Raw genomic sequence first — 27,466 nt, forward strand, 5'->3', positions numbered from 1 at the left:
CCAGGGAGCACTAAGTCTCATGGACACCAAATGATACTTGGACTCCTAACTTCCATTTGTAACACTGTAAAAACCTTTCCTAGATACACGACTTTTCTTCATTCACATATAATACATAAATCACAGCTAGACATTAATTTAGAAACATATAAAAATATATATAGCTTAGAAAAGTGTCTGAAAATATTTTAAAATAAAAGTCTGTAACTTTTTAACTGACAGCTGATTTTTACACTTGTTTGAACACAGTTTGCCACCTTTAAGACTGCTGGCTGAAAGAGCTAAACTGATATATAGTAGTATTTTAGGGCCAAACATGTTTTTAAGGTACAGCCTCTCCAGCAGTTTCTGGAGGCAATGTAATCTATTAAAACTCCTTCGCTTAAGGCTCTGCCTACAGACACATCCTAATCTTCAATTTGTAAGGCATTATCCAGTTGCTTTTACTCAAGTTTACACAGGGAGCTAAACTCACCCTTCCTAGAATTTCCGTGTCTATGTCTTGGGCCAGAGTTTATAAGTCTCTTATAAATCAGATTTTTAACAAACTTCTTGTGGAAGTACACATGAATTTCACCCAAGTGCAAAACAACTCAAATACCAGTCGATAAACAGTCTGGATGATTAGCAAGATCTTAAAAAAAGTACTTCACTACCAGTGCCATCATCCTCATTTGCCAACACTTCTATGCCCGATCATCAAAGACTACTTATCTTTTGGTATAGTGTGCTCACAGATGTTGTACAACTGCCCAATAAGAGAAATGTCTCATTTCTGAATGTAATCAAGGGGGAAGAGCCATTGTTTATCCCTCAGCTGCTGCTCAAATACATACAGTCAGCTGTCATGGTTTGGGAAAGAACGATCTTGCATCAGACCCAACAGGGAAACATTGCTGGGATGTTTTGCAGTTACCTCGCTCTGTAGTTTGTACGCGTTCTTGGCACAGCGCAATCTCACATCATCAGTCAAAGAAGTGTACTGGTGGAGCAGCTGTCTGTATTCTTGTTCACTGACCAAAGACTGGGCTCTCCTGGCATGTACCAGGTTTATCATATCCAGTGGCAGGTGGAAGTGAGTCTTTGTTTCCTCAAAACCTTGCTTGTATTTCACCTATCAAATTAAAAACAGATCACACAGATATCACAACATGGTAATAAGAATTCAGGTTTTGATCAGAAGAGACATTCTCCATATTTCTTCCAGTTTCCAGTATAAATTATTCTTTTTTAAAAGTAAGTTCCCTAACTTGTTTAACTATACTGTGAATGATCAATACTTAGATGTGGCAGCCTATTCTTCATAAATAGTAGCCATCTACATTACATCCAATTAACCTGAGATAAATTTATAAATTTTATTTTTGTTGACTGGATATGTTGAATCTATAAAATCATCAAATTGATTAATGAATTCTTAATTCACTGCATTTCTAGAAAGCACAGCAAAAAGGTGAAGCTACTTCCTGAGGACAAAATGCAAAAAGCTGTATTTATATTAGAATTAGTACAAATCCTCACTCAAAATATTTGTTAGTCTCTATCAATTTGGCCAGTTTCCCTTCATAGTTTTAAATGTTATTTTTAGTGTTGGATTTTTTTTCACTGCTTGTCTTTGTCTGGGAAAAGAAATCTTCAAAGATTGTTTTTGTATGACATTTCCCTATCAGATTATGCAAATTTGAGATGTTCAGGCTGTTCATCCAGATAATGAACATCCAGAGTTATTGATGATCATCAAACTGACTTAGAGTAACCTGATGGATGAATTCTTCAGACCCTTACTGTTACCTGTATGTCCAAGCCCACCATCACACAAGGAAGAATCCCAGTAAAATCCCAGCACTCACTGAAACCCATGAACACTCTCCTGTCTATATCCACAATCAGGCTCACTAGGGACAGTTTTGGTAAGAAGATAAATAGTTCTTGGATTACTTCTGTGCTTAAATTCAGAGAAATATTTGACTGCTTTCTGGATCAAGCCACAGTGTTCAAAATGTGCTGAATAGCTACAATTCTTATAGACAAAGAACAAATGACGTGATTCCCAAGACCGAGTGGGAACCATGCCACAACAAAAACGTCAATAAACTCATTCATCCTTTAGTCTTTCAGGATTACTGTAAATTGAAAATAATTGCCAAACAACTTTGTACCTCTATCAAATTTAATTTAGTTCTGTACAAAGACCACTACTAATTCTCAATTTGACCTGCCTTTGAGTGATACTTTTACAGACTAAGATGTTCCACGCTAGGCAACAGTGGCTGCAGCAGGGGATTGTGCAAGAATGCACAGTTTTCTTTTATTGATAAATAATTGTTACCATAAATAACGTAAAAAAATGGTAGATCAGTTAGATCATGATTATATCAAAACATCTGGAAAGTGGGAGAGAAAGCCCTAAATTTTAAACTGTAAGCTAGTCCACAGCTAAGTGCACTTTCCATAAGGACCTACTCACTGTTAGGAAACCAGTTCCAAAATGCCCCCATCTTCTTGCTTGTACTTACATCACTCTGTAGCGAAGCTGCATGAACTGAATGAGCAATATGAATATCACCATCCAGGCCACGTGAGCCAACCATCTGTCCTTTCATTTTCTGAAATGCCTCCTTATACTTGTGCTAAAAAGGAATGACAATAGAAACATGAATAGAAGTGAAGTAAGTATTAGTCAGATTGTTAAAACTTCAATAAGAGGATTTTCATGTTGCTGAAAGAGAACTGTGGACAATAAATTCTGGCTATACTCAGTATGCTAATAAATCTGAATGGACATTTAGTGGATGCTAGGAAGACCTCACCTGTGCAAACATTTTGTAATTTTATCCTATTTAGAGGAAAATAGAGGAAAAAAACTGCACCAACGAACACTTACAGATAGCTTGAGTTAGTTACCCACTGTTACACAGATGGTGGAAGAAAAGAACTTGGTGCAGGAGCTCAGAATCAACCTCTAAGGAGCCTCTTTACCTCAGCTCTCTAGCAAAGTCAGAACGACTAGTCTCCTACATTTGAAATTAATCTGTATATCTTCACAATCTGTAAAGGACACCCAAGACAAACCCTGAAGGGCAGAGCTTCCTAAATAAACTCCCTTTTCCAAAACTTATCCAGCTAACAGTGGGTGACAGCCCCTGAACAGTCTCTGTGATTGCCCAGTCACTACAGCAGGGAAGTTGGTCAGCTTTGCTAATGGGTGTTTGTTTTCACAAACCTCCCTTTGCTTAGTTACCAATAACACGTTATTGTGTCTGCACCTCCAAAAGTACAACTAACTAGATTGAGGTCAGATGTTTCCCAGATGTAGAGTTAGCTGGACACGCTGTTTCCATCAAGAGTCACTCAGCAGAGCAGAAACAGTCTGGAGCGACTGACATATCCTACTGGACAATATCAGCAATAAGTTGACATACATCACTTATGATTTCACCCGAAGCCTTTGCAGCTTGGAAGGGAATGGCATCTAGTTTCAGTTGATAGCCACCATCTTTCATCTTTCCCCAGGACTCCTTATAGCGAATCTAGGAAATACAGAAGAGGAATGAAGCAAAGTTGCTCTTCAGAGGGTTGACACTGCAGCCTTTTTGCTATTCTAGCAATGTTACTACACTAGTTTCATTCTATTCTAACATAAAGGCCTAATATAAATTAAACTATCATCACACAACAGGAAAAACAACATTACAAACGTCCATTATAAAAATGTGTTTGTTTGTTCATTCTTAATCTTTCTAAGTTAGGAGAAGCTTAATAAGAAGTTTGTTTTCTCATATTACTTCAGAAATATTTAGACCATAGAATGTTTATATACTTTGGATAGGAGAGAAATTTACTATGATTCCCTGTGTAGGACAAACAGCAAAGAACTATCAACATTTTAACTTTCCTTTAAAATATTAAAGGTCAGATTCATACCTCGCTGATATTCATAGCATTTAATTTGGCCTGAAGGATTTCAGGAAGATCTGTTGTTGGTGTATACTGATGCTTTACACTCTCACCGTGCTCCCTGTACAGCCTCTGCAAAAAGAGACAAATTTCAGAAGCAAGTACTCACTACACATTCAATCGCGAGCTCAGACAAAAGCATTAACAAACAGGTTTTACGGAAAGCAAAGACTACAGAAAAGTGACAGAAGCATTAATAAAGACATGCAATTGCATCAGTCAAAAAGTATTAAAAAAAGCTTTGGGAGTCTGATGCACCTATCAATTAGAGCACACTCGAGAGGAACTCCTTGAAGTTTTGAGTGTGTAAGTCAATGCATATGAAAATTCAGATATTTGAATATTAATTTGATAAGACTTCCAACATATATGAATAGGGAAAGGGAGAATAAACAGCATTTCTTAAGGATGTGCAGCCACGAGTGGCCCAACAGCACTTCGAAATTCCACAGAAATCTGGGGAGCTGAAGTTCCCAAACACATCTTTCCAAAGTTGTTCATTTTTAGCAGACAAATATGATGACAATTATCTGTGCAATTACTCCAAATTTATTTCCAGAGCTAGTTGCAAAGGGGTGCTCAACAGTCAATGGCAAGAGATTAAAAAAAACCCAGAAGGTGACTGATCCCATCTTAAAACAGGTGTCTACGTGGGTTACTCATCTCAGTCCTTGAAGGAAGAACATAGGGTTGGCCCAGGACTAGCTGACATTTGGGTGTCTGCAGACACATAAGAGGAGTCCTACACAGTTAACTGGAACTTCCCCTACAATGGCCATGCAGAGTTCACCTCTTCCACGTTATCTTTCTCTCCTAGTTTATTCTAATTTCTTCTTACACCGTTATTTTCAGATGAGTATGGATTGTCACCGTTTTTTTTGGCCTTAGATACGATCCACGTCTTGGCCTCCTTACTTGCCTTACTCAGGTTCATATTTCTGTGTGAGGGTTTGAGACCCTCCAGATGTGAACGAACCTCTCCATTTCACCCTGTAGCCACTTTCTTTAGCAAGTAGGTCCACTTGTACTGCAGCTCCATAAGATAAAAATTAATGAGAGCTCCACGAGTGAAGAAGTAGAGCAGCAGACTGACTTTGACTGTGGCTCAGCAGAACAAAATGACTTATATTTATCCTGCCTGAGATGTCAGCCTTTTGGATCTTATTAATTAAACCAAAGACATAGACACTATAAGTATTACAATAGCATGTGTTTTACACAGTGTCTTTCATCTTCTTCTTCACTTTAAAAATATCTATTTTCACCATAAAACACCCTCTCATGTTTGAAACTTGTCTTTTTTGAGTGACTTTTGCTTATTATTCACTTCTGTATTATCCCAGTTAAGTCTACAATATTTTTAAATCGCTCTTCTATTAAAAATAAACATGTTTAAACACCAAACAGCCTCAATTCTTCTCTTTAAGGTCTCCCCTCCTGGATTTCTCTCTCAGCAGGATGACAGCTTGAAATAATTTATTTTTTCTTCCTTGTCACGCTGTCTTACATTTTGTTTCCAAAGAATATGCAGAAAGTGAAATTTGAAAGATCCTTTTGAAAAGGAGAAAGAACCCCAAATATGTTCTTCCTCAATGAACCTCAAAAGGCCAAATGTCTCTAAAGGTCAAAGGTCAGTCTTACTCCTAAATTTTACTTCTGAAAAAAAAAATCAGGCAGAAGGCCCTTTTTGCATGAAACTGCCATTCACTTCAGTGGGATCCCTATGATTTCTCATTCCAAGTTAGAAACATGTTCTTTGTGAGATGCACCACACCAGAACACCAAGTTTCCTGGTTCCCAAGGATAATCTCAGAGAAAGAAAGAGAGAGAAAGCCAGTGCTTCAATCAGGTCGTTCAAAGAGGATACCACTCTTATAATCATAATGTATATACATTATAACTTACATCCACAGCCTGGTTATAACTAATTCTAGCCTGGATCATCTCAGGAGTGTCTTTAATACTGGTAAACTTCAAAGCATATGGATGCTGACGGTACTTCTTCTGTTGAGCAGAAAAAGATCAAAGCTGTGAATTTTGTGCTGCTCTTTCATGCTATTTGAAAGAGAAAAATCATAGGTTGCTGGAGATTAGAGTGAATTTGTGAACATAATTATTATTCCTCTTTCCTCATCTTTATGTCCTAGGTACTTTCAGATTAATATTTGTTTCAATTTAACAATAACCTTTTGCTGATTAATATTAAAGTATTTCTCTCTAAATATAAGGGAAACATTTCAAAATCAGATTCTGCCCACATAAATACTCCAGAACTCAGGATTTAAAAAATCTTCTTTTCAGATTACTTCAAGTACAGTATGAATGAGTATATTTTTATTTATACTTCTTTAAGCAAGAAATTATATAAAATTCCAGTGTGTTAATAATGGCAACCATTTAACTTATTGTTTCAGGGTTTACGTTTCCTCGTAACACCTATAGCAAATCTGTGCAGTCATTAATACTGTGCCTAATTGTTATGGTATATTTTCTAGATAATTATATTAATTCTGCTTGCTTGAAAGGACCCATAGTAGCTTCTGAGAGTTCTTGTTACATACACATAATTAAAATGAAGGCTCTTTGATGGCAAAATGATATTTTTTCCATATGGCCAGGTCACTAAAAGCTTCTCCTGCTGCATGAGTTGTCCTATACCCATCAATACTCTTATCTCTTCTCCAGATAGTGCACACTAAATTTTCCCGGTGCCTGTGATCAACCCCCAAGTCAATAAATATGTTCATGGCTCTTAAGGAAATTGTTTCTATCTCAGCGTTTGAGTCTAAAGGCCTGTCATTCTCCTTTAAATTGAGCTGTGATACACAGGAGTTTATTTGAGGCAACATCCTGATTCTTTGGGGACTCAAAACACCAATGTAAAACACAGCAACTCTTTTAGTGTATTACAAGCTTATGAGAAATGTTTTGGTTGCAGAAAGAAATCCCTTAAAAATGAGCAAACTCACTAAGATTAACTAGGGACAAAACTGGTTTATGCTTTGTCCTGATCAGCTGAAGAGATGAGCAACGTAGCAAGTCAAATTTCTACTTGGCAGTTTTCAAAATGGTATACCCATAAAGATTCTCAGTTACTACTCCAGCCAGCATTGCTGTACCAGCTTTTATGAAGTTCCCTTACTTTACACTAGCTGAGGATCTAGTTATGGTGCCTAAAAAAAAAAATCTTTCTTTATTGTAGATGATTACATGGGAAAAAATAGTGTTAGCAATCAGGCAGATGTGAAAGGATGACTGTATTTTTCTGAGACACTACAACAGCGGTTAATGCTGTTATTGAGTGAATTAACAGATGATTCCTGCATCACCAGTGGTTAACTAAAAAAATCACAGGATTCAGTCTCTTACTGCAGCAGATTTGACCAGTAAGACTCCTTCTGAAATAATAGAAACAGAATACTATGAACTTTTAACCATTTCCACCACAGCCTGCTTTGAGGGCCTCACAGAACTGGCACAAAGGATTCTAGAGCTCACCTTTACCTGCAAGTGATATTGGTTTTAGAGAGAAATAAGGATGAAAACTACTTGGGGGCCTATAGATAGCTACAAACAGAGGTATCTATGTGAATTTCTACAGCTAAGGTGACTCTATATGAAAAAGGAGCAAGAAGGAACCTGTATCTATGACAAAGGAAGGTTCTGGGTCCAACGACTGCATCTTTTCATCATCTCTCCTGTTTTGCTTCATTAAAAAGGTAGGCTAGTGGGTAGCAATTGAGCACTGTTTGATTGCCATTATTATTCATAATATCATTTGTCACCTACTTTGTTTTTGCAAAGGCTATATGGACTCCTACTGGTGTGTGTTTGGTATCTGGTGTCTCTCTAATTACCAGTCCTATCCCTGGTTTTGAGGGCTTTCATGTAGCATGCCTTTTTCTTTCCCCTTTGAGTAGAAATTATTTTAATTTTATACAGACATTTTGCACACATTATGCAGCAAATTCTGTTACATGCTGTCATGAAATCTCACCTCACTAATGAGTTCTCCTGCCTTCTTAGCCTGCTCCACATTTAATGACCCAGTGGCTATCCAGCCAACTCCTTTCATCCAGTTCAAATCTGCTCTGTATCGGTTCTGACAAAGAAAAAAAAGTGCCATTGTTGGTGTTCATATACTTAAAATGCCATTAAAGGATTCAGACATCTCACGAACAACAACCAAGTCAAATTAGTGTCTGCTTTTGTTTTATTCACTATTGCACAGTTGCAAGGAAAGCAAAAAAATTACAGAATGAAGTAGAAGTATTAGGACTCACTAGCACTTGTGCAATATGCCTGGCATGGCAATTTTTAAAATGGGTCTACACCCTACTGTGGTTCATAATTTTTACTCTAATGTAGCAAAACTTCAGTTTTATTGTGCATAGTGCACTTTTTAAAAGATCATTAATGATTTGTAATGATAAGAAAATTATACTTAGCATTTCCCAACCCCTATCCTGTTATTATAATGGAGAGAAAGCATTTTGTTTTGTTTTTTCCATGTGTCTTTAAGGAAGAAGAGTACAGTACTGAGCACTTTTCTCACAAAATCTCTCCTACCGATAGTCTGCTCAATTCCAGAAGCTTATACAAGCACTACAGCTGGGGTTCCCAAAGAAGCCAGAAGGGTTTTAGCACCTATAGCTCAACAAGACCTGTACACATACCTATCTTAGTCTTCTTGAAAAGTTCTGACTTAAAACCTCAGAATGGAAGGTCTGACTTACAGTAACCATTTACAGTATCAGACAGTTCATCTGATGGTTACAGCTGAGCATGTGGTCCCTACATCAAATTTTGTTAGCAATTTTATTACCATAAATTATGTAACCTCCCTGTACATTAGGTATATATATAATAAACATACATGATACGTGAATCCTAGTGTTTTATTAGCATTTGAAGTAGGCTTTGAAGAAGCCTCATAAACAGGATTATAACACTCCTCAAAAACACTGCGCACCCTAAATATGTCTCTTGAGCAAATAAGTGGTTAATATTTATTGTTTTAATATTAACTGCTTAATAGTTGAAAAATTAGGTGCATAAATATGTCATGGCATTAAAAGCATCAACATCTGAAGAAACTCAGCTCTAAGTGTCTGAGGGGTTGGATTAAAGGGTATTGAAATACATTAAGCTCTGGACTTACATCACTTTGCAATCCATAGGCCCACTTGGCCCACGCCACTTTCCTGTCAGTAGGCAGAGCTGTGTAGTGATGGAGAACTGTCTTGTATCCTTTATCTGTTGCCAAATTCTGAGCCTTTTTGGCATGGACAAGGTTAACCATATCCATGGGGATATGGAACTGATTCTTTGTGTCCTCAAATCCCTTCCTGTACTCCAGATCACTCTGTAACTTTGACATTTGAAGGGAATGAGCCATCTGCGAATCTTCCTGCACAGCCTTTACTCCAATCAGCTTACCCTTCATCTTCTCATAACTTTCCTTATATTTAATCTGTGAAGAAAAAAATAGACCATGAGTAAATCTTCTAAGCTGCCAAACTGACAGATCTGCTGGTAGCAAAGCAACTGCCTGTCAGTGCTGTGACATGTTTGGTCCTTCATACAAGCAAGTAAGAAGTTCATTTCCAAAAGAGAACCGGAATGCCTTAAAAATTATTAAGTGTTTTTGAAGAACAGACCCTTTCTCAATAATAACATGTTCACAAAAAGCTATAAGAAATCTTTTATTTTCGGCACTGAAGTCAGAAGGTTCTTTCAGGTATGAAATTACGATTTTTCAGAGGAGATTTCTACTTCATTTTGAGTTCCAACATTTGTCCTTGAGTCAAAATGAGAATAGGAAAACATAGTCAGCATGTGGGGAAAAACTCTGAATTGCTCAGAGCAAACCTTCTGACTAACTGTGGAATACCAGTCATCCAGATGACTTCTCCTTTGCTGCTTAGCACACATTGAGTGAGGCTGGCTGAGGGCACTGAGACATATATGACACATCCCCAACATTCTGGTAGCAACCTGGGCTATCCTAAGAATAAAGAAAGCTGATTAAGTCCATACTCACATCACTTGCCAGATCCCTCTTTGCCTTAGCTGTCAAGAATGACAAAGCATCCAGACGAAGCACAAATCCTTTCTCCTTCTGCTTCTCCCAGCTACTCTTGTACAGTTTCTAAAAAGATGACAATAACACAGTCTCTTTGTTACTACCAGTACATTTTATAGTCACAGTGAAAGCTCTCAAGTAACATCAGATTGGTGAACACTGCCCACACACCAACCATATGTCTAAGGACCATCAGATCTTGGTGTCTTCACTTACGTACTGTAACTGTGGATACTGTAACCCCATTATCTCACTGGTTCCAATGAACCGGTCAATGTGCCACTCTTCCAGAACCATGTGGCAAATACACAGCTTCAAACTCCAAAAGCGACTAGCCTTCAGAACAGCAGATATGACTAGTACTTAATTGAGAGCAAGTAATTAAATTTAGATGTAAAGTTTTTAGATCTAAGACATTTGGACCTTCTCAGAGAAGCAACGTAACATTTACCTACAGAACAAAAATTTCAACAGGAGCTGTAACTCTTCACAAGAGTGAGGGAACCCAACCTTTGGCTCACACAGTACCTCACTCATATTGGCAGCATTTGCTTTGGCCAGCAGGAAGACAGGTTCATCTTTGCTGATGGTGTACTGGTGAAGAAACTGCTCTTTTCCTGACCTGTACGTGACCTGCCCACAGAAAGCAAAGCGTGGTTAACCAGCAGTAGTACGTGTTAAATGTTGAAGGAATACTGATTAAAACACCCGAATATTCAAGGATTTGTTAGGGTTAATTTATTTGGTGAGGCAGTCTTTAGCATCCTGGCTTTTCTCGCCAGATCTGATTTAAAAGCTGGCCCTCAGAGTCAGGTTGACCAAATTACTCATGGCTAAATTTCAGGGAAGCAGTGAAACAACATACATATCAGGGTACTTTAATTCTCTTTCCTAAACTTAGCTACTTATCTGGCTATAGAGCTGACATTCATACATATTCACTACAAGATGTATGCAAGAATATATTTCATCCAATATTAAACTGCAGCTACTTTTAGGTGGAATGAAAGTCTTTAATAGGACACAGAAACAGTGAATTGTAGGCATGAAATTAAGAAAACTAAGCAATTGAATCTGCAAAGAAAATTTGTGACCTAAATGTAATTGCTGACATAATACACCAGTGAGGACTAACATTCCAACTTTAAATGAGAATATCAAGGACTTTTCATGATCGAAGTAGCAAACATCTCCACTTGATATCCTGGGGCAACGTCAACAGAGAAATGAACTGCTCTGTTCCAATCCTAACCATTCTGTGAGAAGCCCATAAAGCTGTTGGAGGAGCTGTTAAAAAGCTATGGAAAGATGTCCCATTTCACAAAGTGTTGCTTTTCTTACATCTCACGGAAAAAGAAATTTTTAAAAAAGTCCCTACTATAAAACTCTAAATCCATAGTTACTACTCTGACTTCAACACACATACAGAAAGGCAGCATTGTCCAGTACATAGGAGACCAGCGTTCTCCTCTGATTCAATCTGGTGTCATCTTTGAGACAGACAGCACTCATCTAAGTAAGTGTCAGGATTTTATTGACACAGAGGAGCAAAAAAAAGGAAACATGGTAGCTGCCCAGAAAAGATCAATCAAGAAGCAACAATGCTTCATTCACATAACAACTGAGAAGATGATGGTATCTTCAGTTCAAGTTGCAACATATTGAAAGTAATTTAAAAAAACTTGGCAAGTCACTCCTGTTCCAAAATTAATTGGTCAGCAATTTTAACAACAGCTTCCCCTTCTTTTGGAAACTTAGAAGTGAGCTGCTGTCAGCTAGGTCCTGCCAAGGAGTTCTGAAATACCACCTGCCAGGGTTGCCCAGCCCCAAGGAACAACAGGGGGCATTCTGAAGGCACCCAGTCTGGGAAAATATGCCTATCTTATCATTTTGTTAAAAGTACCTTGACAGGAACAGCTGAAGAATGTGTGGTCTAACAAGGCTCATATAGCTTGAAGTAGTCTGATAGGGCCCTCAGTGGAGAGGAACACAGAACCTGGGATGGATGCATACATATATATACACACACACACACAGATATATATATATATATATATATATATACACACACGCATATATGTCTCTGTGCTAATGTCTACCTTGCTTTGAAGCACTGCCTGAGGATCAGCTGGGAATAGTCTTTTCCCTCCAGCTTGCTTCCTCAGTTTTACTACCTCATGGATAACCAGTTTTCACGTAGATGACAGTTATGTCTCAGGAATACTCAGGCAGCCTCTCATGCAGCTTTTCAGCCATGCTTGAATCCAGCCTGCATCACCCACAAGTTTGCTGCCAGGACTGTCTTGTAGGGGCATCCCCATCTCCCTCTGGCTTTTGACATCATTTGTGAGAAGCCTCACTTGCTTATTTCCATTTGTACTGTGGTTTGCTTTTTTGTTATTGTTCTAGTTCAGAGAATTCAATGGAAGAATTCGTCAAATAAACAAATAAAAACCCTCAGAAATAAATCTCAATAAATTTCATATATCGAAACATTTCATGACTGGGTCCTCTTCCACAATCACCACCTCCCACTGCATGTATCTCAGGAATGACCACATTATGACTGAACTATTTGCAAAGAGACAAATTCAGTCAAAGACTCACATCACTTTGCAGTTCCTGGCTTTTCTTGGCATGTTTGATCTGAGAACTGTCAGCCACACTGGTGAACTTCAGAGCATCAGCCTTTTGTCTGTACTTTTTCTAGATCAAATTAAAGCAGATTACACAAATGTTACTACAATATTTACCTTCTCCAAAAATGTAGTGCTTTCAAAAACTGCACAACTGATAGAGCCAGAATCCAAGACAATTTTGGCACATATGCTGGGAGGACTCCAGCATTAATAGCTGCACACCATACAAAGGCCAGGCTGCACACCAACTGATGAGTATCTTCACAAACTATGTATGACTTAAGTCAGGGCCCAAGAGAGCTCATGAGCTACACAGTCAGTATTACTATCTCATATTCCTACATGAGACTTCTCAAGCATATGCCCATGTTGTTCAAATCACTGAATGTGCGTTATTGTGATATTTCTAAATTATTAAGACATTTCTAAATTATCAATCAATTAAATTATAACAAGCTATTTCAGTGTCCTGAAAGCAACTTTAACTGAAAATATTCCCTACCATCTCCCAGTTCTTTTCAAAGTAGAGCTCAGCACGGACACTGCAGTCACGCCTTCCTGGGAGCAAGAGCTATGAGAGCCCTCCACAAGGCTCAGGTCTTGGATGTGGGAAGAAATATCATGCTCCATTCATCCTCTGGTACTAGTAGTTACATAAAATCTGTTTTATCAGACAAATTTGCATAGAGAATAAGATTTCTAGTTTAGTAAAAAAGACTTCCCTTACTTTTAGTCCATCTTACTTTCTACTTTACATCTGAAGCACACCAAAGTGACTGGGAAACTTCCATTGACTTAATCAGGCTTTGGATCTGGCCTCTTTTGAACAAATGTCATTGCCTGAGCCTTTTACATCATCCCTTGGAGAGCAAACGAAGCATCTCTTTCTGTCTTTGAGACAGTACAAGGAAATGCAGCACCCTATTTCAAGACCACAGTACGACACAGGAGACCAGGCAGACACTTCTTAGATACTTTAGTGGAATTTGTATTCTAACAGTTCACCTATGAAGTGGGGCATTCCACCTAGAAAAGGTATAAATTAATTTTATCATTATCTGGCATTTGAGGAGAGAAATCCTCCTGTTTGAACTGATGGGTGAACAGATCAGTTAATGCTGTGGTTCTGCTCAGGGAACACAAAACAGAAGCTGAAAAAGCACACAGCACTTCAAAGAGGTGCTCACTGCTTTATTTTAGGAACCAGAAGGGAGGGAGGCAGATTAAAAACAGCATGTTTTGTCACATTGCATGGAACACCATGTAGTGACATTCTGCAAAGAAATGACAAAATGCCAGGCTCTGTATGGCAATAGAGATCTCTAAAATAATATCCACCAGTCTCCAGCTTAAGTGACTGTCAGCCATCTCTTGGCCTTACACAGCACTGGAATGAAAAGGCAGATCATTATGGATTAAATATTTGTGGAAGCGATTATTACTACAGCAGACCACAGCAGCAGATGTCAGTCTATCCCTAGCAAGACACTGGATCTGAGAGCAGCTGCTCTTCTTTTGTTTCTAAGATGTATTTTTTTCCCCTTGCAGGAGTACTGAGAGCATGTCAGAGACCCAAGGTATCAGAGAGTGTGATACCCAGTAACTAACTGGCTTCTGTTCCTTCCTCCAACACTAAGTGGGATTTTATCCTTCTTGTCAAACTTCCCCTAATTTATTCTTCTACCTGTCCTCTAGTTTTCCCAGCACTAGTGAGACAACTCAGTCGTAGCTAGGGAGCTGAGGAAGTGTTCCATAAGGTTAATGGCAGCACAAAACCATGAATTAATTTCGTGAAAGCAATAAAGACCAGCACAAACACATCCCATCTTTACCAATGGCCTAGGAAACTTCCAAACATGGCTAACAAATATCTAATTTTTCAGCACTGTTCCTTAAAACTCTATGCATTTTGTGTAGCATGTACCATAGGAATTTCTGATTCTCTTCAGTGTTACTCAGCAAAATGGGTAGGTGAATGAAAAGAGATGGAAGCACAGTTATGGAGACTTCTGCTTCACAAACTTGACTGAAATCAATAATCATATAATGGAAACATATTTTTAACCTGTAACCCAGGATATCCTAAATGGTATAATACCTAAACAATGTCCATCAGTTTCTCCATTTCTCAGATTTTCTGTATTAGGAATTCCTTACCTATTCCACATAATTTAGTGGAATAAGAGTGCATAAAGCTTTGAATACAGAACAGACAGAAGCGTGGGCACTTTGCTTACCTCACTGACTAAATCTCCTGCCTTTTTGGCTTGTTGTATATTAAGACTTCCTTCTGTGATACACCCAGCTCCTTTCATCCACATCAGATCTGCCCTATATCGAAGCTGTAGAGGAAAATTATATTTATTGGCATGAGGCACACAGGTACAACGTTTGCATGCGAAGATGTGCACCCTTTCTAGTTTCAACCCATTCTGAAGACATTTTAAAAAGTCATAGTGCAAATCAAACAGCGTCTAGATGAAATGAGTAATAATGTCAAACTGAAAAAGTCTATAAACATTTATACTGCTTGTAACAGTTAAGCTGGCTATATAACATCTTACATCACTCTGGAGACCATAAGCCTTCTTTGCCCATTTGGTCTTCATATCTTCTGGAACCACTGTGTATTCGTGGAGCCTCTTTCTATAATCCAGGTCACTAGCAAGTGCCTGGGCCTTCTTCGCATGTCTCAGGTTTACCATGTCCATAGGCAGATGGAAATGGGTCTTACTCTCCTTAAAATCTTTTTTGTAGGCAATCTAGAAATATAAGTTATTAAAATAAATTGTCTGTATCAGTGTATTGCAGAGCCAAAGATATCTTAAATCTCCACTCCTGTTTGGGTCCTATCAGGTCCTACGAGGGATACACAAAACAGATGGTAGGATGAATTTTGCAGACTCTAGAGATACCTTCTCTATTACAGTACATCTTACTTTTAAACATACTTTTATCTGTTTTAAAATTTTATGTAGAAGTGTTTATATTGGGGTTTTAATAGGATGGTCTTTTCCTGCCCCAAAATAAGGTCATCATCAACCCAAAATTCCCTATGAGAACAAAAATAGTATACAATCATTGCAGATTAACAGACTGAGGAAGGAAACCACTTTTTGTTAAATACTTCAAAGAATTTCTTATAGTGAAAGAAGTAACAGTGGTAGATCGCATATAGTTGCTAAAAGATTAATAATTTTGAAAAATACCTTTTGAGTCAGAGAAATAAATAATTTACCTCGCTACTCATCTTGGCCACCTGCAGAGAGTGCAAAAGTCTTGAATCTTTGGTTCCAATTGCTTTTCCTTTTGTTTTTTCATATTCTTCTCTATATTTAATCTGTGGAAAAAACCACTTTAGGTAAAGAACATTTCCAATTACGCAAAAGATAAGCAATATGTTTTTCACTGGCAATTTGGACGGTCAAAATTTACAAGGGCTTAGTCTGGTTGCCACTTCAGATTTCCCAGATTTTCCCAGAAATTCCCAAAGGGGCAAGGCTGGTTTAATTTTTGTTGTCTCTAACCTCATTCTTTAAGGCTCACTCCTCTGAGGTGGATATGCTTACAAAGTCTTTAGATTAGCTAAATTATCTTGTTCTTAAACCAAAAGATAAGAAAATCGATGATATAAAACCCAAGCAAGGAATTCAAGATTTGTTTTTCTTAATGAGATGGGATTTTGGAACTGTCATTATTGTTGAACACTAGATAGCTGTAGGAAAAGCTTCTTCCTTTTCTGCCTCTCCGCAGGTTAAGAATCACGACAGAAGTTGTTTAGAAAGAGTTTGTTTGGAAAAATTCTATATATGTGTGTTTATGATAACCGCATTTTTGAAGCTATAAACAATTCAAACACTGAATTTTACTATGGGAGCATTGAGCCATTGTCACTTCGCAGATTTTGCTTCCTTCTGTACATTTGCATTAAAAAAAATAATTTTCACAGAGTGAAATTTCATAGCAGAGTCTAAGAAAGCTTCCAACTGTTCAGCAGCCACTCAGAAAGATGAACAGCCAAATACAGGACTTAAAAATCCACATGAAGCACACTAAGCTTTATTTCCCTGTGCTTTAGCAACTTATATAAAGAATAATTCCTAGGTAATTAAATATAACATACATCACTGGCAAGATCCCTTGAAGCTTTGGCAGCAAGTAAAGGCAGAGAATCAAGTTTCATTTCAAAGCCCCGGCCCTTACTCTTCTCCCAGCCTTCTTTGTACTTAATCTGAGAAAGCAAAGACAGCAACATGTCACTGACACATATACACACAAGATCTTCAAATGAACATGAAAATGACTTAAGAGCAAAGTGGAACCTTCTTAGGTCAGAGTTCATTATCATTTTGAGCTAACTAACCGTCCAGGATTGAGTCAAAAATTTTATTATCAGAGTTTACAGGGACTTTAAATCCCAGCACGTGCACCAATATTCCTCTAACTTTAAACAGGCGTGGGCAAAGGAAGGTTTTTCAAAAGTGCCTGTGGTTATGTCTTCATACGCAAATACTGTAGATTAATAGAAGCTGATCTATAGGGCGGAACAGCTGGTGCTTAGAATCAGACATCACTCATTTCAGGTTTTGTCTTCCTCCCCACCAAACTAGAGCTCGTCAGGTCCCATGCACTGATTATCTATTTGTAGCTGCAGTTCTTTGTGAGCGCTGCTGGAGAGCACCTTTCAGTTGGGCTGCATTCAAAAGGAATCCAGCTCATGTGCTCTGAGAACACCCCAGAATGTGAAGCAAAGCTCAGTGAAGCAACCCTTCTGATCAGATTTGCTTCAAAAGCACACTCATGAGCCACACTATATCACAAACGTAGATGAAATGTGAGAATCACATGCTTATCTTCTGAAAATTAATGGAAGTTAAAGTGCTAGTTGTTTAAGCTTTTTTTCACGGTTCCACTTGAGATTCTGGTGGGGCAGGATCGCGTATGCCTTCACGCATACTACGCATGCACCTAATAAAGTATCCAGGAAGCCCTGTTTTCTAGATTTGACTTTACATATGGTTATATTTTACTAATATCTAATGATGAGCATGCATCCCACACATTATAGCCACACAGAGTGTTGCTCCACAACCCTTCACCAATGCAACTCAAACTTAGGGGAAGAACACAAGGTATAAATATGCCAGGAAAAACTTTGAGTAATGTCAACTCAAACCCATGAAAAATTATGGCTCAAAAATAATAGTCACATCAGTAATAAGTCTGGGGTTTTTTTCTGGTTTTGCATTTATTTTTCCTGTTGGGCTTTTTCCCTCCAAAACTATCTACAACAATGGAGGCCTGAAAAATACTTTAAAAATTGAATAGGAGTTAAACTTTTCCTGCAAGTGCTTGACTTTAACACACGGGTCTCTAAATAAATCACTATATTTTGTCACGAACTATGAATGGCAGCAACAGCAGCCTTGATCCAAGTTCACAGAAGTCATTGTGTTTCTTTCCATTGGGCTTTGAGTTATTAGAACTGTGCAAACGTTGGTTCTTCATACAAACGCCACGTCAGAAGCAGTTAGTTTTGTGGACGCTGATTTACTAAACCAATTCAAATAATCTGAAACAGTTTTGCAAATAAGATGTCTATCAGCTTCACCATGCTTGAGATCATATCCCTTTCTTTTCTAGTTACCACACCTCACGCTGTTTACTGAAGACCGATGGTAAATGCTAAATGCTTCCAGAAACAGTGTCATCATCTTTACATTCATTTCTGTTAATGGCAGCATGAATACGAATGTTTCCACATTGCTTGGCTTACCTCACTGTATAGCTCAGCATTGGCTTTTGCCTTGACTAACTGAGGTACGTCCTGTGGTAGAGTGTAATTTGTTTTTGTCTTCTCGTACTGGGCTCTGTAGTTCAGCTGCCAAATGTTGAAAAAGTCAACAACAAACTCAGTTATTTTTAACTCACTAAAAATATGACCATTACACTTATTGACTGCTGTTGAATTTCAGGTTATTAGTGCCATATGTTACAGATACATTCTTAGTTATGTTTGACTCAAATATGAGGGCAATAAAGCAATTATCATTTTTACCTTGATACTAGGAAGTAGAATAATTATTATACAAATAGAATAGGTATTGCTTGTCTAAAAGCAGAAAATACCCTATTAAAAAAGCATGCATTAATAAATACACAGAAAATAAATTCCTAAAAAAAGCACACTAAGACCACTCTTAAAAATGGAAGAAAATATTAAACCTACTGGTATGCTTGCCACATTCTTGGAAGTGATTTAATTCAATTTGTGTTATTGTTTTGGTTGTAAATCTGCTAATGAACTATCAACAATAAAAACAATTAAGTTACAAATGCTATAAAATAAAATTATCTTATCATTCTAATAAACAATGATGCCTAATAATGACAAAACTTACATCACTGAGCTGCTGTGCATTTATTTTGGCTTGAGCAATTTGTGGAGTGCTGGCAACAGAGCTGTACTTCAGCTTGTCTATGCTTTGCCTGTAGTTTACCTAATTTAATAGAAAATTTTTAAAAATTTAGTAAAGGAAGAAAAGTTCAGACTGGAAAATGAGATTGAGTAGACAAAGTTTTGTTAGCTAATACCCTGGATAAATCACTACTTAAACCATAATAAATTGAGGTGAGGAAAAACACCAGGATTTCTTGGATGAGATCTGAGTTAATGCTCTGGAACTCTCCCAGTCTGAGGTCACAGTTTTCATTCCACTTTGAAAATGAAATTCACCCCTTCCCCTCAAAACCACAAATAATTTAAAAGATGCAGTTTCAGCTTGTCCACAAAGCATTCCTATCAAACTGATATCCTTAACCATCACTCAGACTATTTTTATGTTTATCAGACTATCTCTATAAAGGAACATTGTCTATTAAGAGGTCTGCCCACCGTAATGCTGTGCAGAGAAAATGAACTCACACTTTGTCTTTACCATGTAATAATTAACCACAGTATTGCCCTGTGTGGTAAGAGTTTTGTGTGGATTATGATAGAAGAAAAATATATATTTATGGTACAAAAAAGTCATGTTAAAGTCAGCAACATATAGGATTGGAGCCCACTAAATTCTTAACACATTAACATACTAAGGTATGAAATAAATTTCTTAAATCCCCAAATTATGCAAGATAAAAAAAATCAAGGAGAAGCTTTCTTTCAGACCTGTTGCTGCTAAAGGACTCTGTGCTACACTGCAGGACACAATTACTATTCTCTGTATGTTTTAAATAATATTCACTGTAGTTAATCACCACTTCACAGACATTGCAGATCACATTGCTTACAACTAGTTTCTTAAGGCCACTTTTTTCCAGGAAAGTAGAGGATATTTCTACAGACTTGGAGTTACTGAAACTATTTAATGTGAACATTCTTATCTCAGCTATCCACATGTAAACTTATTTTTTTCTGCCATAATGACAAAAACTAGAAAAAAAAAGGCCTGAATTATCCCACAGTTCCAAAGTGATCAGGTACTTAAAACAGTTCATCTACTTCTTTACAGAGACAGAATTTTACTTCCAGAGAAAGGGATCATTTCTTTTGGACTGAAAATATGTATTTACTGCTACTCATGATTGCTTAGAGTGTGAGAGAGTTGCATTCTTACAGAGTTCCAAGTAAGCACGTTGGTTATCAGTGAGCAGATGAGCCCTGGGACTGTTTCAAACTAGCAGATGATGATTACGATTAGGGCAACTGAGTCTCTGTAACCCATCGATTGACATGCTCCAAACCCAGATGGTGACTATGAATTTTTGAGCCATAGGTAGTGATGAAATATTTAGAGTGGTAAAACTAATTTGTACATTTTGGACATGAAGTTATGCTTACTTTGTACTCTAAGAATAGAACTCTCTCACTAAGCAATCAAACAGTGAACTTTACTTTTTTTTAAGCATTTTCAAAAACAAAGCTGAAATTGCTGCTCAAGAGTCAATACTGCATCTTACAGTTGAAGTATATCAAGTACTTCCTCAAAAACATCAGGGTTCTCAATTCTACCTCTTCATGCTACCACCTTTTTCTTGGAAAAGGTATTTAGGCCCTGATAAAGACAGGTTATATACATCTTAGATAGTCAGAAATGCCCTGTGGAGGTGCTACTGTATTCCTCTTGATTTTATAATGCCTGATGCCTGTGGTCCTAACCAAGGCACATGTTAAGTTCCCAATGGTAGATGAGATCAATCAAGCCTTCAATCCTCGTGGGAGGTGAGTATGGTATCCTCTACAGCCTGATGTCCTTCATTTCTCTGTAAAGCACATATAACCACAGCAGTACACAAATTTCTTCACATTGTTGCAGCAGCAACTCAGCCCCAAGCACAGAGGGCACCTCACTGACATGGACCACGGGCATAAAGAAGGTTATGTGACCAATTAACTTCCCATCAAATCTGAACACCTATTATATCATCTTCAGGGAATTCACAAAGAATGAGAAGCCTGTTTAAGTCTCCCTGTCCTTTCAGTGCTTGATGATGCTGTTGAAGCTGCACAGGATGGTGAGACGTTTTACAACACAGAGTAGAGATGGGGCAGAACTTGCTCATTTCACATCACTGTACCATCTGTGCTGAACTGAAGCCAATGACAGGAGGTGGCAGCACTTTGTATTCCTCTGAGCCCTCTTGACCCCCTGCATTTTTTTGCTTTAACTTTGTTCTCACTACCTGTTTGCTCCCATGATTAAATCATCATTTGACACATGCAATCTATCACAATCTGTCCTATGGAGAGATGATGAGCCATGCAAGTCATAGAAAAAAAAAATCATAAAATTATTTACATCTTTCAAAGGAACCAACTTCCTTGTTGTCTGATATGAAGGAGTTAGTGTAGCTGGGTAATTGTAGTCAACACCGTCATGTTTGTAATCAGATTTATAGGCTATCTGAAACACAAGGAGAAAAAAAAATCATTGTTTTTTTTAAGCTGTCATCTGTTTGAATAATTATCAGTCAAGAGGAAAGAAGAAACAATAATATTAATATTAAATGCAGGAAACAAAGTAAGTTCAGTGTCATAAGTGACAAAGAAAATGAAATTATTTGCATAGTTTAGCCACTAATTGATTCTTTTTCAGCTCCTCAATTAATCCAATGCCAACAGTGGGAGCATTAACTTAACTTCTACCTATGACACATCTCTTTTATCTTTCTGCTTAGTTCTCAAGCTTCTTACAGATTTGTAAATAATGTACTTGAAGGAATGGTATGTAACAAAATAGCTTCTTGACTAACCCAGTAAATTAAATTGGAATCCAGAAATCTTCATTAAAGACTGTTTTTTCAGCAAAGGTCTGACCCTGGGGGTGGTGGCAAGCAACCTTCAGCATCCTACTGATGTCAAAGAAAACTGAAGGAGCTCGGTATGTTGCCAGATCACTGAATTTGCTTATTTTAACTTCTTCCACACAGTGAGCTATAAATCAGTACAAAAGGGTTTCCAGAATTTCCCCTTAACAGATCTATCCTTCAGATCCCTGGTACAATATGATCTAAAGTTTTCTATCAACTAAATTCTGGAAAAAACTTAAGAAAGTAAGAAACCATACAAGTGTGATTAAAAAACACTTACATTACTTGCCAAGCTGCCAACTTTCATGGCATGTAGCATTCGTTTGTCCATGCCGATACCTACATAACGACCTTTCATCTCATTCTCGTAGGTTTCTTTGTATTTAAGCTGTACAAAAAAAAAAAAAAAAAAAGAAAGAAAGAAAAAAGTAAAAATATTCTGAGAAAATGTATTTAGTTTTTCTATGAGTTTCTATTTTACAGCAGTGAGACATATTATTACAGCTGTGTTCTACTTGTGTTGCACCACTACAGAAACTCATGAGTCCACAACAACCATGGTACTTTAAGAAATAAAAACTAAAACCCTCTGTGGTTTCCTATTTTAAAAGATGTCACTTATGTATTCTTCAGATGACCTGAATGCCACATAAGGGAGATACCGCCACATTCTTTTGCAGCATATTGTTTCATCAGTAATAAATATTAGAATGAAGTAGCAGGGATGCATTATTTGTATGTTAACAAATGAATACATAATCATCTACCAAAATTTGAGTGTTTTGGTGCAGTTTTCACCAAGCCCAGAGTAGGAAATTCAACAACAATACAAATTAACCACTCTACCATCTCATCTGTATGGCAAAATATTTACTCCTCCTGGATTTCAGAGAATGATAGTAAGCAGTAAAAAGTAAAATTATACTTCAGTATCATCAGATGCAAGTAGTAATTTATCGCAACTTATTTTATTGGTTACTTTCATGCAGTAAACATGTTCCTCTCTGACATTAACTCTGGTAAAGTATCTTCTGCCTCCTTCTCCAGCCAGGAAATGGACATACACAATGGAATAAGTAATTATTAAAATAGACAACAGTAAAAACTGACAGGTGCTTGTGTAGATTAACAGTCCATTGTAAGTAACCTCTCTTCCATGTATCATGGTACCTGTTTTCATAATCCTATATAAAATGATCAGTAAGGACAGACTAGGATAGGTGCTGGACAGACATGTGGTAAAATCAGTTACACTCGAATTCCCAGTGCTTGCTTATCTGAAACACACACACAGATAAACTGCGATTCCAGCAGCTACGCATTAAGCAAGGTACTGAAAACTTACATCACTGGTGAATTTTGAGATCTTGCTCACATTCTTGAATTGCGGAGTATCACAGTAGTTCATGCTGCAGCCTCTGTTGTTTCCAAGATCCTTCTTATACTCCACCTTAGAGACAAAAATGCGCAAGAGAAAGATACAGTAAAACCTTAACCTGGTTTTGTCAAGTTCCTCCACACACTTTTTATCAGCCAGACCCACTCTTCAGAGATTTTGATACATGGCTTTCATCAGATGTCATATGACGAAAATTAATATGAAGACTACTTTAATATACTCAGTTACTACTTTATAGGCAGAAGAAATGCAATCTCATCCACTTGGACCTCAGCAAAGTGTACGAGACAGTGCCATGGGAAAAATTATTAACAAAACCAAGGATCTATGAAGGAATTTTAAGGTGAGTGTGGAGCAAAGGAGAGCAGAAAAAGCAGTGGGTGTTCTTTAGCAGGAAGGATTAAACAGGGGGAAGTTTACCAGCAGAATTCTTGTGAGAAAGTTTAAATACAGAACTGGTTTAATATTTTCATTAAGTACCTTTGCTCTGAAGTAGAAATGTTGTGGGTGACATTAAAAGGAGTAATAGAAATGGGACTAAATTCAGCAATGGAGAGAGTGATACAGGTAGGGAGCAGTCATAAAAAATTCAGCTATAAGAGCTCATCAGCTGGAAAGACTAAGAAAGAGAAGAATGTTCCTATGGAGGCTGACCACAGAAAGATGGTGAGATGCCAAAGTAACACAGCCATGAAAAAGCAAATGCAGTCCAAGGTGGGAGCAAGAGGAGACTTTTGAGCAGGCACTGGGAAGCATGTGTGCTGTGTCCCAGGTTCCAGTAAGACCTCATCAAGAACTTATATGCTTTCACAGTTATTCCTGTTTGAGGAACATGCACTTACTGTGAGGAACACTCACAGTTAAAGACTGAGAGAGATTAAAAGAATTTGGCTTGCTTGGTCTAGGAAAACAAAGGCAGAGAGAAGAAAACTATATCTGCTTGTAAACATCTCAGAAAGGTAGTTGCACAGGGCAAAGAAATTTTTAAACTAAAGGACAATGTTGGCACCAAACACAACAGTAATAAAATGGACAGGAATAAACGTAGGTTAGAAATTAGAAGAAGAGGATTATACAATACTGTGCCGAAACAGCAGGAGCCAGGAACCACTGGCCCAGAAGGCCCCTCCTAGTCCTACTTCCAGGGGTTTTTCATTATTGAAGGTTTTATACTTTGACATCCCAAGAGTGTAAGTTTTTAAACTGCCATGGGGAAGCTCCAGAAACTTACATTTATTAATATCTTTATAGCTGATATTACACTATAAATAAATTAATAATTCAGAATCTACTGAGAATTCCCCAGCAATCTTCCCTTGCCAAGCAGAAGAATGCATTATCCATAACTCACAGTCCTTCACATGATGGAAGAAAACAGAAACCTGCACTAACAGAATAGTACAAATTTTGGCTCTGTTTGTGTTATTTTTTAATTATCAGTAGAACCTTTTTGAAAGACTGTAAGGTACACACCCAAGTCAACCTCAAGCATTTATGGTTATAAGTTCACAGCACATTAAGAGCACAATTCAGGGTGGTTTTTTCAGATTTCTATTCTTCATGTGGCCAGAATTAGAATTACTCTTCTGGAGTTCATTCCTCATACTTTCATACAGATCATTGGAAATGCTGGATAACAGTACCCAAAGACCTGTTCCTGCACCTTTCTCTGCAGTTCCTGTGCTACACACAGATCATTTTTTGTTACATACGGGGCAATAAGAACAACAGCTTCTTCTATTTGTAGTCCTCACCCATCAGACACGAACATTTGTACGAGCTGCTCTCGAACTCGTTAACAGATCGATTCAATCCCTTACCTCACTGACAAGCTTGTTAACACTTTGGGCTCGTTTAAGGACTAAGTTGTCTTCAGCCGTTAGGGAGTGAAAGTGAGCTGCACCTTTCATCTTGGAAAGATCTTTCTTGTATTTTATCTGAAAAGAAGTGGGAAAATTATAAAATAAGTGTCTACCTTTTCACCATTGCTATTTAGACTGGCTTGATCAGTCAGCAGAAGACTTTTCCCATTCTTGTTTCGATAAGCAAATAGAACTTGCTAAATTGAAATACTGCAAGTTGTCACTTCCCAAAATAAACCACATATAAAATCACAGCCCTAACAATCCCTGTCTGGCCACTTCACTAGACAGAGGGGGGTTTTTATCCATTTTTTACATAGATTGAACAGCACTGGTTGTTGTTCATAGCTTGAACAGATAATTAGCAGATTCTTGGCTAGTGACTGGTTGGAGCATGTGTGCTCTTCTATTCCTGAAGTTAATTCTCAGTACTTTGATTTTAGACTTCTAGTCAGAGAATTACAGATAGTCATCCAGTGCTCTGCAAACTTTTCCTTTTGTAGAAACCAGCTTTTTAAAAAAGCTGTATCTTTTTGCACTTGCAGTGTTTTGGGGAATTATATTTCTGTACCAAATCAAGATTTAAATAAGGGATATATTAAATTAATTTAGACATCAGGTGATTGACTTAAATTGGGCTTGGATAGGTGAAGTGAGAGAATACTTATATTGGCCTTTTGCCAAACTTTGTCCAGCAAAAACCCTATTGGGAATACATTTCAATATTTCTTGCATATGGAGATGCTTATGTTCTTCATGTTATGTTACTGCTTCGAAAATCAGATTCATAATGTACAAAATAACAAACTATTTTATATGTGCTGTATTGCAGTGTTTGGGTCTTTCATTTTCCAACTGCACACAGTTTCTCAGGCTTTAAAGATATGAAGCAGCTTGATAAGCACTCTAGTGTGAAAATGTTACTGCTATGAACTAACTCTTCTCTTTGCTCCAGGTTTTACAAATTACTAAGGAAACTGCTGACCATTAGCATTTTTAAAACCTATGAAACTGCCATCTTTATCTCAAAAGGTTAAATATTTTGTGTTTAAACAGGGGATCCCTGAGTTTGTCATCAAAATGGGGATTGGTCACAGAAGGTTCCAGGTTTTTATATTCTCTCAGTCATAAGCTCAAGTAAAGAATACAACTGATCCTTTCACTCTAGTTTACTGCCAGTGTCTAGTCTAGGCTAGTAGAAGCAGAAACCCTCAACCATCTGTTAGCTCCCCAGAAAACAGACTGAGCCCATCAGCTTGGATGGCCCCATGGGGGACAGGTGTCCACACTACAAAGGCTGTCACTTGCAGGAACCCTTCTCATCAGCAACAGGGTAGTGACCTACAGACTGACCCATGTTTTGTCACTATTAGAAAGAGACTCAAATAGGACTGAGGCTCTTTAGTTAACGAGCTGCATGCAAGAATCCCACACATCACCACCTTTTTTGCCAATTCTTTAGCTTACCACCCAAAACTAAAAATCCCCAGCCTAGAAATAAGCTCAGGCTTGTGAAGTGACAGTGTTGTATTCGATGTTTTTTTTCCTCCACATTACTTGCTTTGTGCTAGAGGCATGATACATCAAAATATCAAAACCAGTTCAGCTCATTCATCCTCCATTTATTCACTACTGGGAATACCATAGTAGTCCACAGGATGATTAAGGTTTCATTAATAATACAGGTGCAGGTTTGCCAGGAGGGTTAACCTAGCAGTAGGGATCCCCATTAGTTGCTACATCCATCCCTCTGTCATGCAAACCAGAGCTGTGTCCTCTTCTATTAATGGATATTATTAATCCCCTGAGCTATCCAGTTCCCAGCAATGCAGTGAAATGTCATTGTTGTTTACTTCTCAAGTGTAATTTTAGCATTCTCCTCCTAGGCATTGCTCTGACAAACTGCTGCTTTTAATTGTTTATGAGTTGTATTGATTCAGGTTTCATACTTACATCACTTGCCAATTCATTTGCTTTCTTGGCATTTTGATAAGCTGGAGTGATCATAGCAGGAAAGCTTCCTTTCCCTCTGTGTTCTTCATAGTCATCCATATAATCCTGAAGACAATTCAGAGTGTTTACTCATTATACATGAGCAGGTGGGGCCTTGGGTGATTTCACAAAGCTCCATACTCCTTGTTATTAGGAAAGTTCATTGCTTTTTTTTTTTTTTTTTAAGATAAAGAGAACAAAATGACTAATTGCAAGAATAAAA

At 37.7% G+C, this 27,466-nt stretch overlaps 1 protein-coding gene across 10 annotated transcripts in view; it reads right to left on the reverse strand.

The window, feature by feature from the left end:
- Positions 1-27,466, reverse strand: part of NRAP (nebulin related anchoring protein) — a 51,709-nt gene that overhangs the window by 11,957 nt on the left and 12,286 nt on the right. For 9 of the 10 annotated variants that reach the window (XM_082054774.1, XM_082054780.1, XM_082054775.1 and 6 more), the window contains 21 exons: positions 27,205-27,309; positions 25,210-25,326; positions 23,336-23,440; positions 22,271-22,378; positions 21,480-21,584; positions 19,083-19,181; positions 18,458-18,562; positions 16,805-16,912; positions 15,920-16,021; positions 15,246-15,443; positions 14,919-15,023; positions 12,650-12,748; positions 10,571-10,675; positions 10,001-10,108; positions 9,119-9,430; positions 7,955-8,059; positions 5,863-5,961; positions 3,925-4,029; positions 3,423-3,530; positions 2,517-2,630; positions 917-1,114 (listed from right to left, as the gene is read on the reverse strand). In XM_082054774.1, coding sequence (XP_081910900.1) covers positions 917-1,114; positions 2,517-2,630; positions 3,423-3,530; positions 3,925-4,029; positions 5,863-5,961; positions 7,955-8,059; positions 9,119-9,430; positions 10,001-10,108; positions 10,571-10,675; positions 12,650-12,748; positions 14,919-15,023; positions 15,246-15,443; positions 15,920-16,021; positions 16,805-16,912; positions 18,458-18,562; positions 19,083-19,181; positions 21,480-21,584; positions 22,271-22,378; positions 23,336-23,440; positions 25,210-25,326; positions 27,205-27,309 — 2,610 coding nt within the window. The remainder of the gene's footprint in view (positions 1-916; positions 1,115-2,516; positions 2,631-3,422; positions 3,531-3,924; positions 4,030-5,862; positions 5,962-7,954; positions 8,060-9,118; positions 9,431-10,000; positions 10,109-10,570; positions 10,676-12,649; positions 12,749-14,918; positions 15,024-15,245; positions 15,444-15,919; positions 16,022-16,804; positions 16,913-18,457; positions 18,563-19,082; positions 19,182-21,479; positions 21,585-22,270; positions 22,379-23,335; positions 23,441-25,209; positions 25,327-27,204; positions 27,310-27,466) is intronic. The other variant, XM_082054777.1, reaches the window with a different exon arrangement.

Source organism: Streptopelia decaocto (assembly GCF_964273445.1).
Source record: "Streptopelia decaocto genome assembly, chromosome: 5".
In the NCBI taxonomy this organism is placed as follows: Eukaryota; Metazoa; Chordata; class Aves; order Columbiformes; family Columbidae; genus Streptopelia; species Streptopelia decaocto.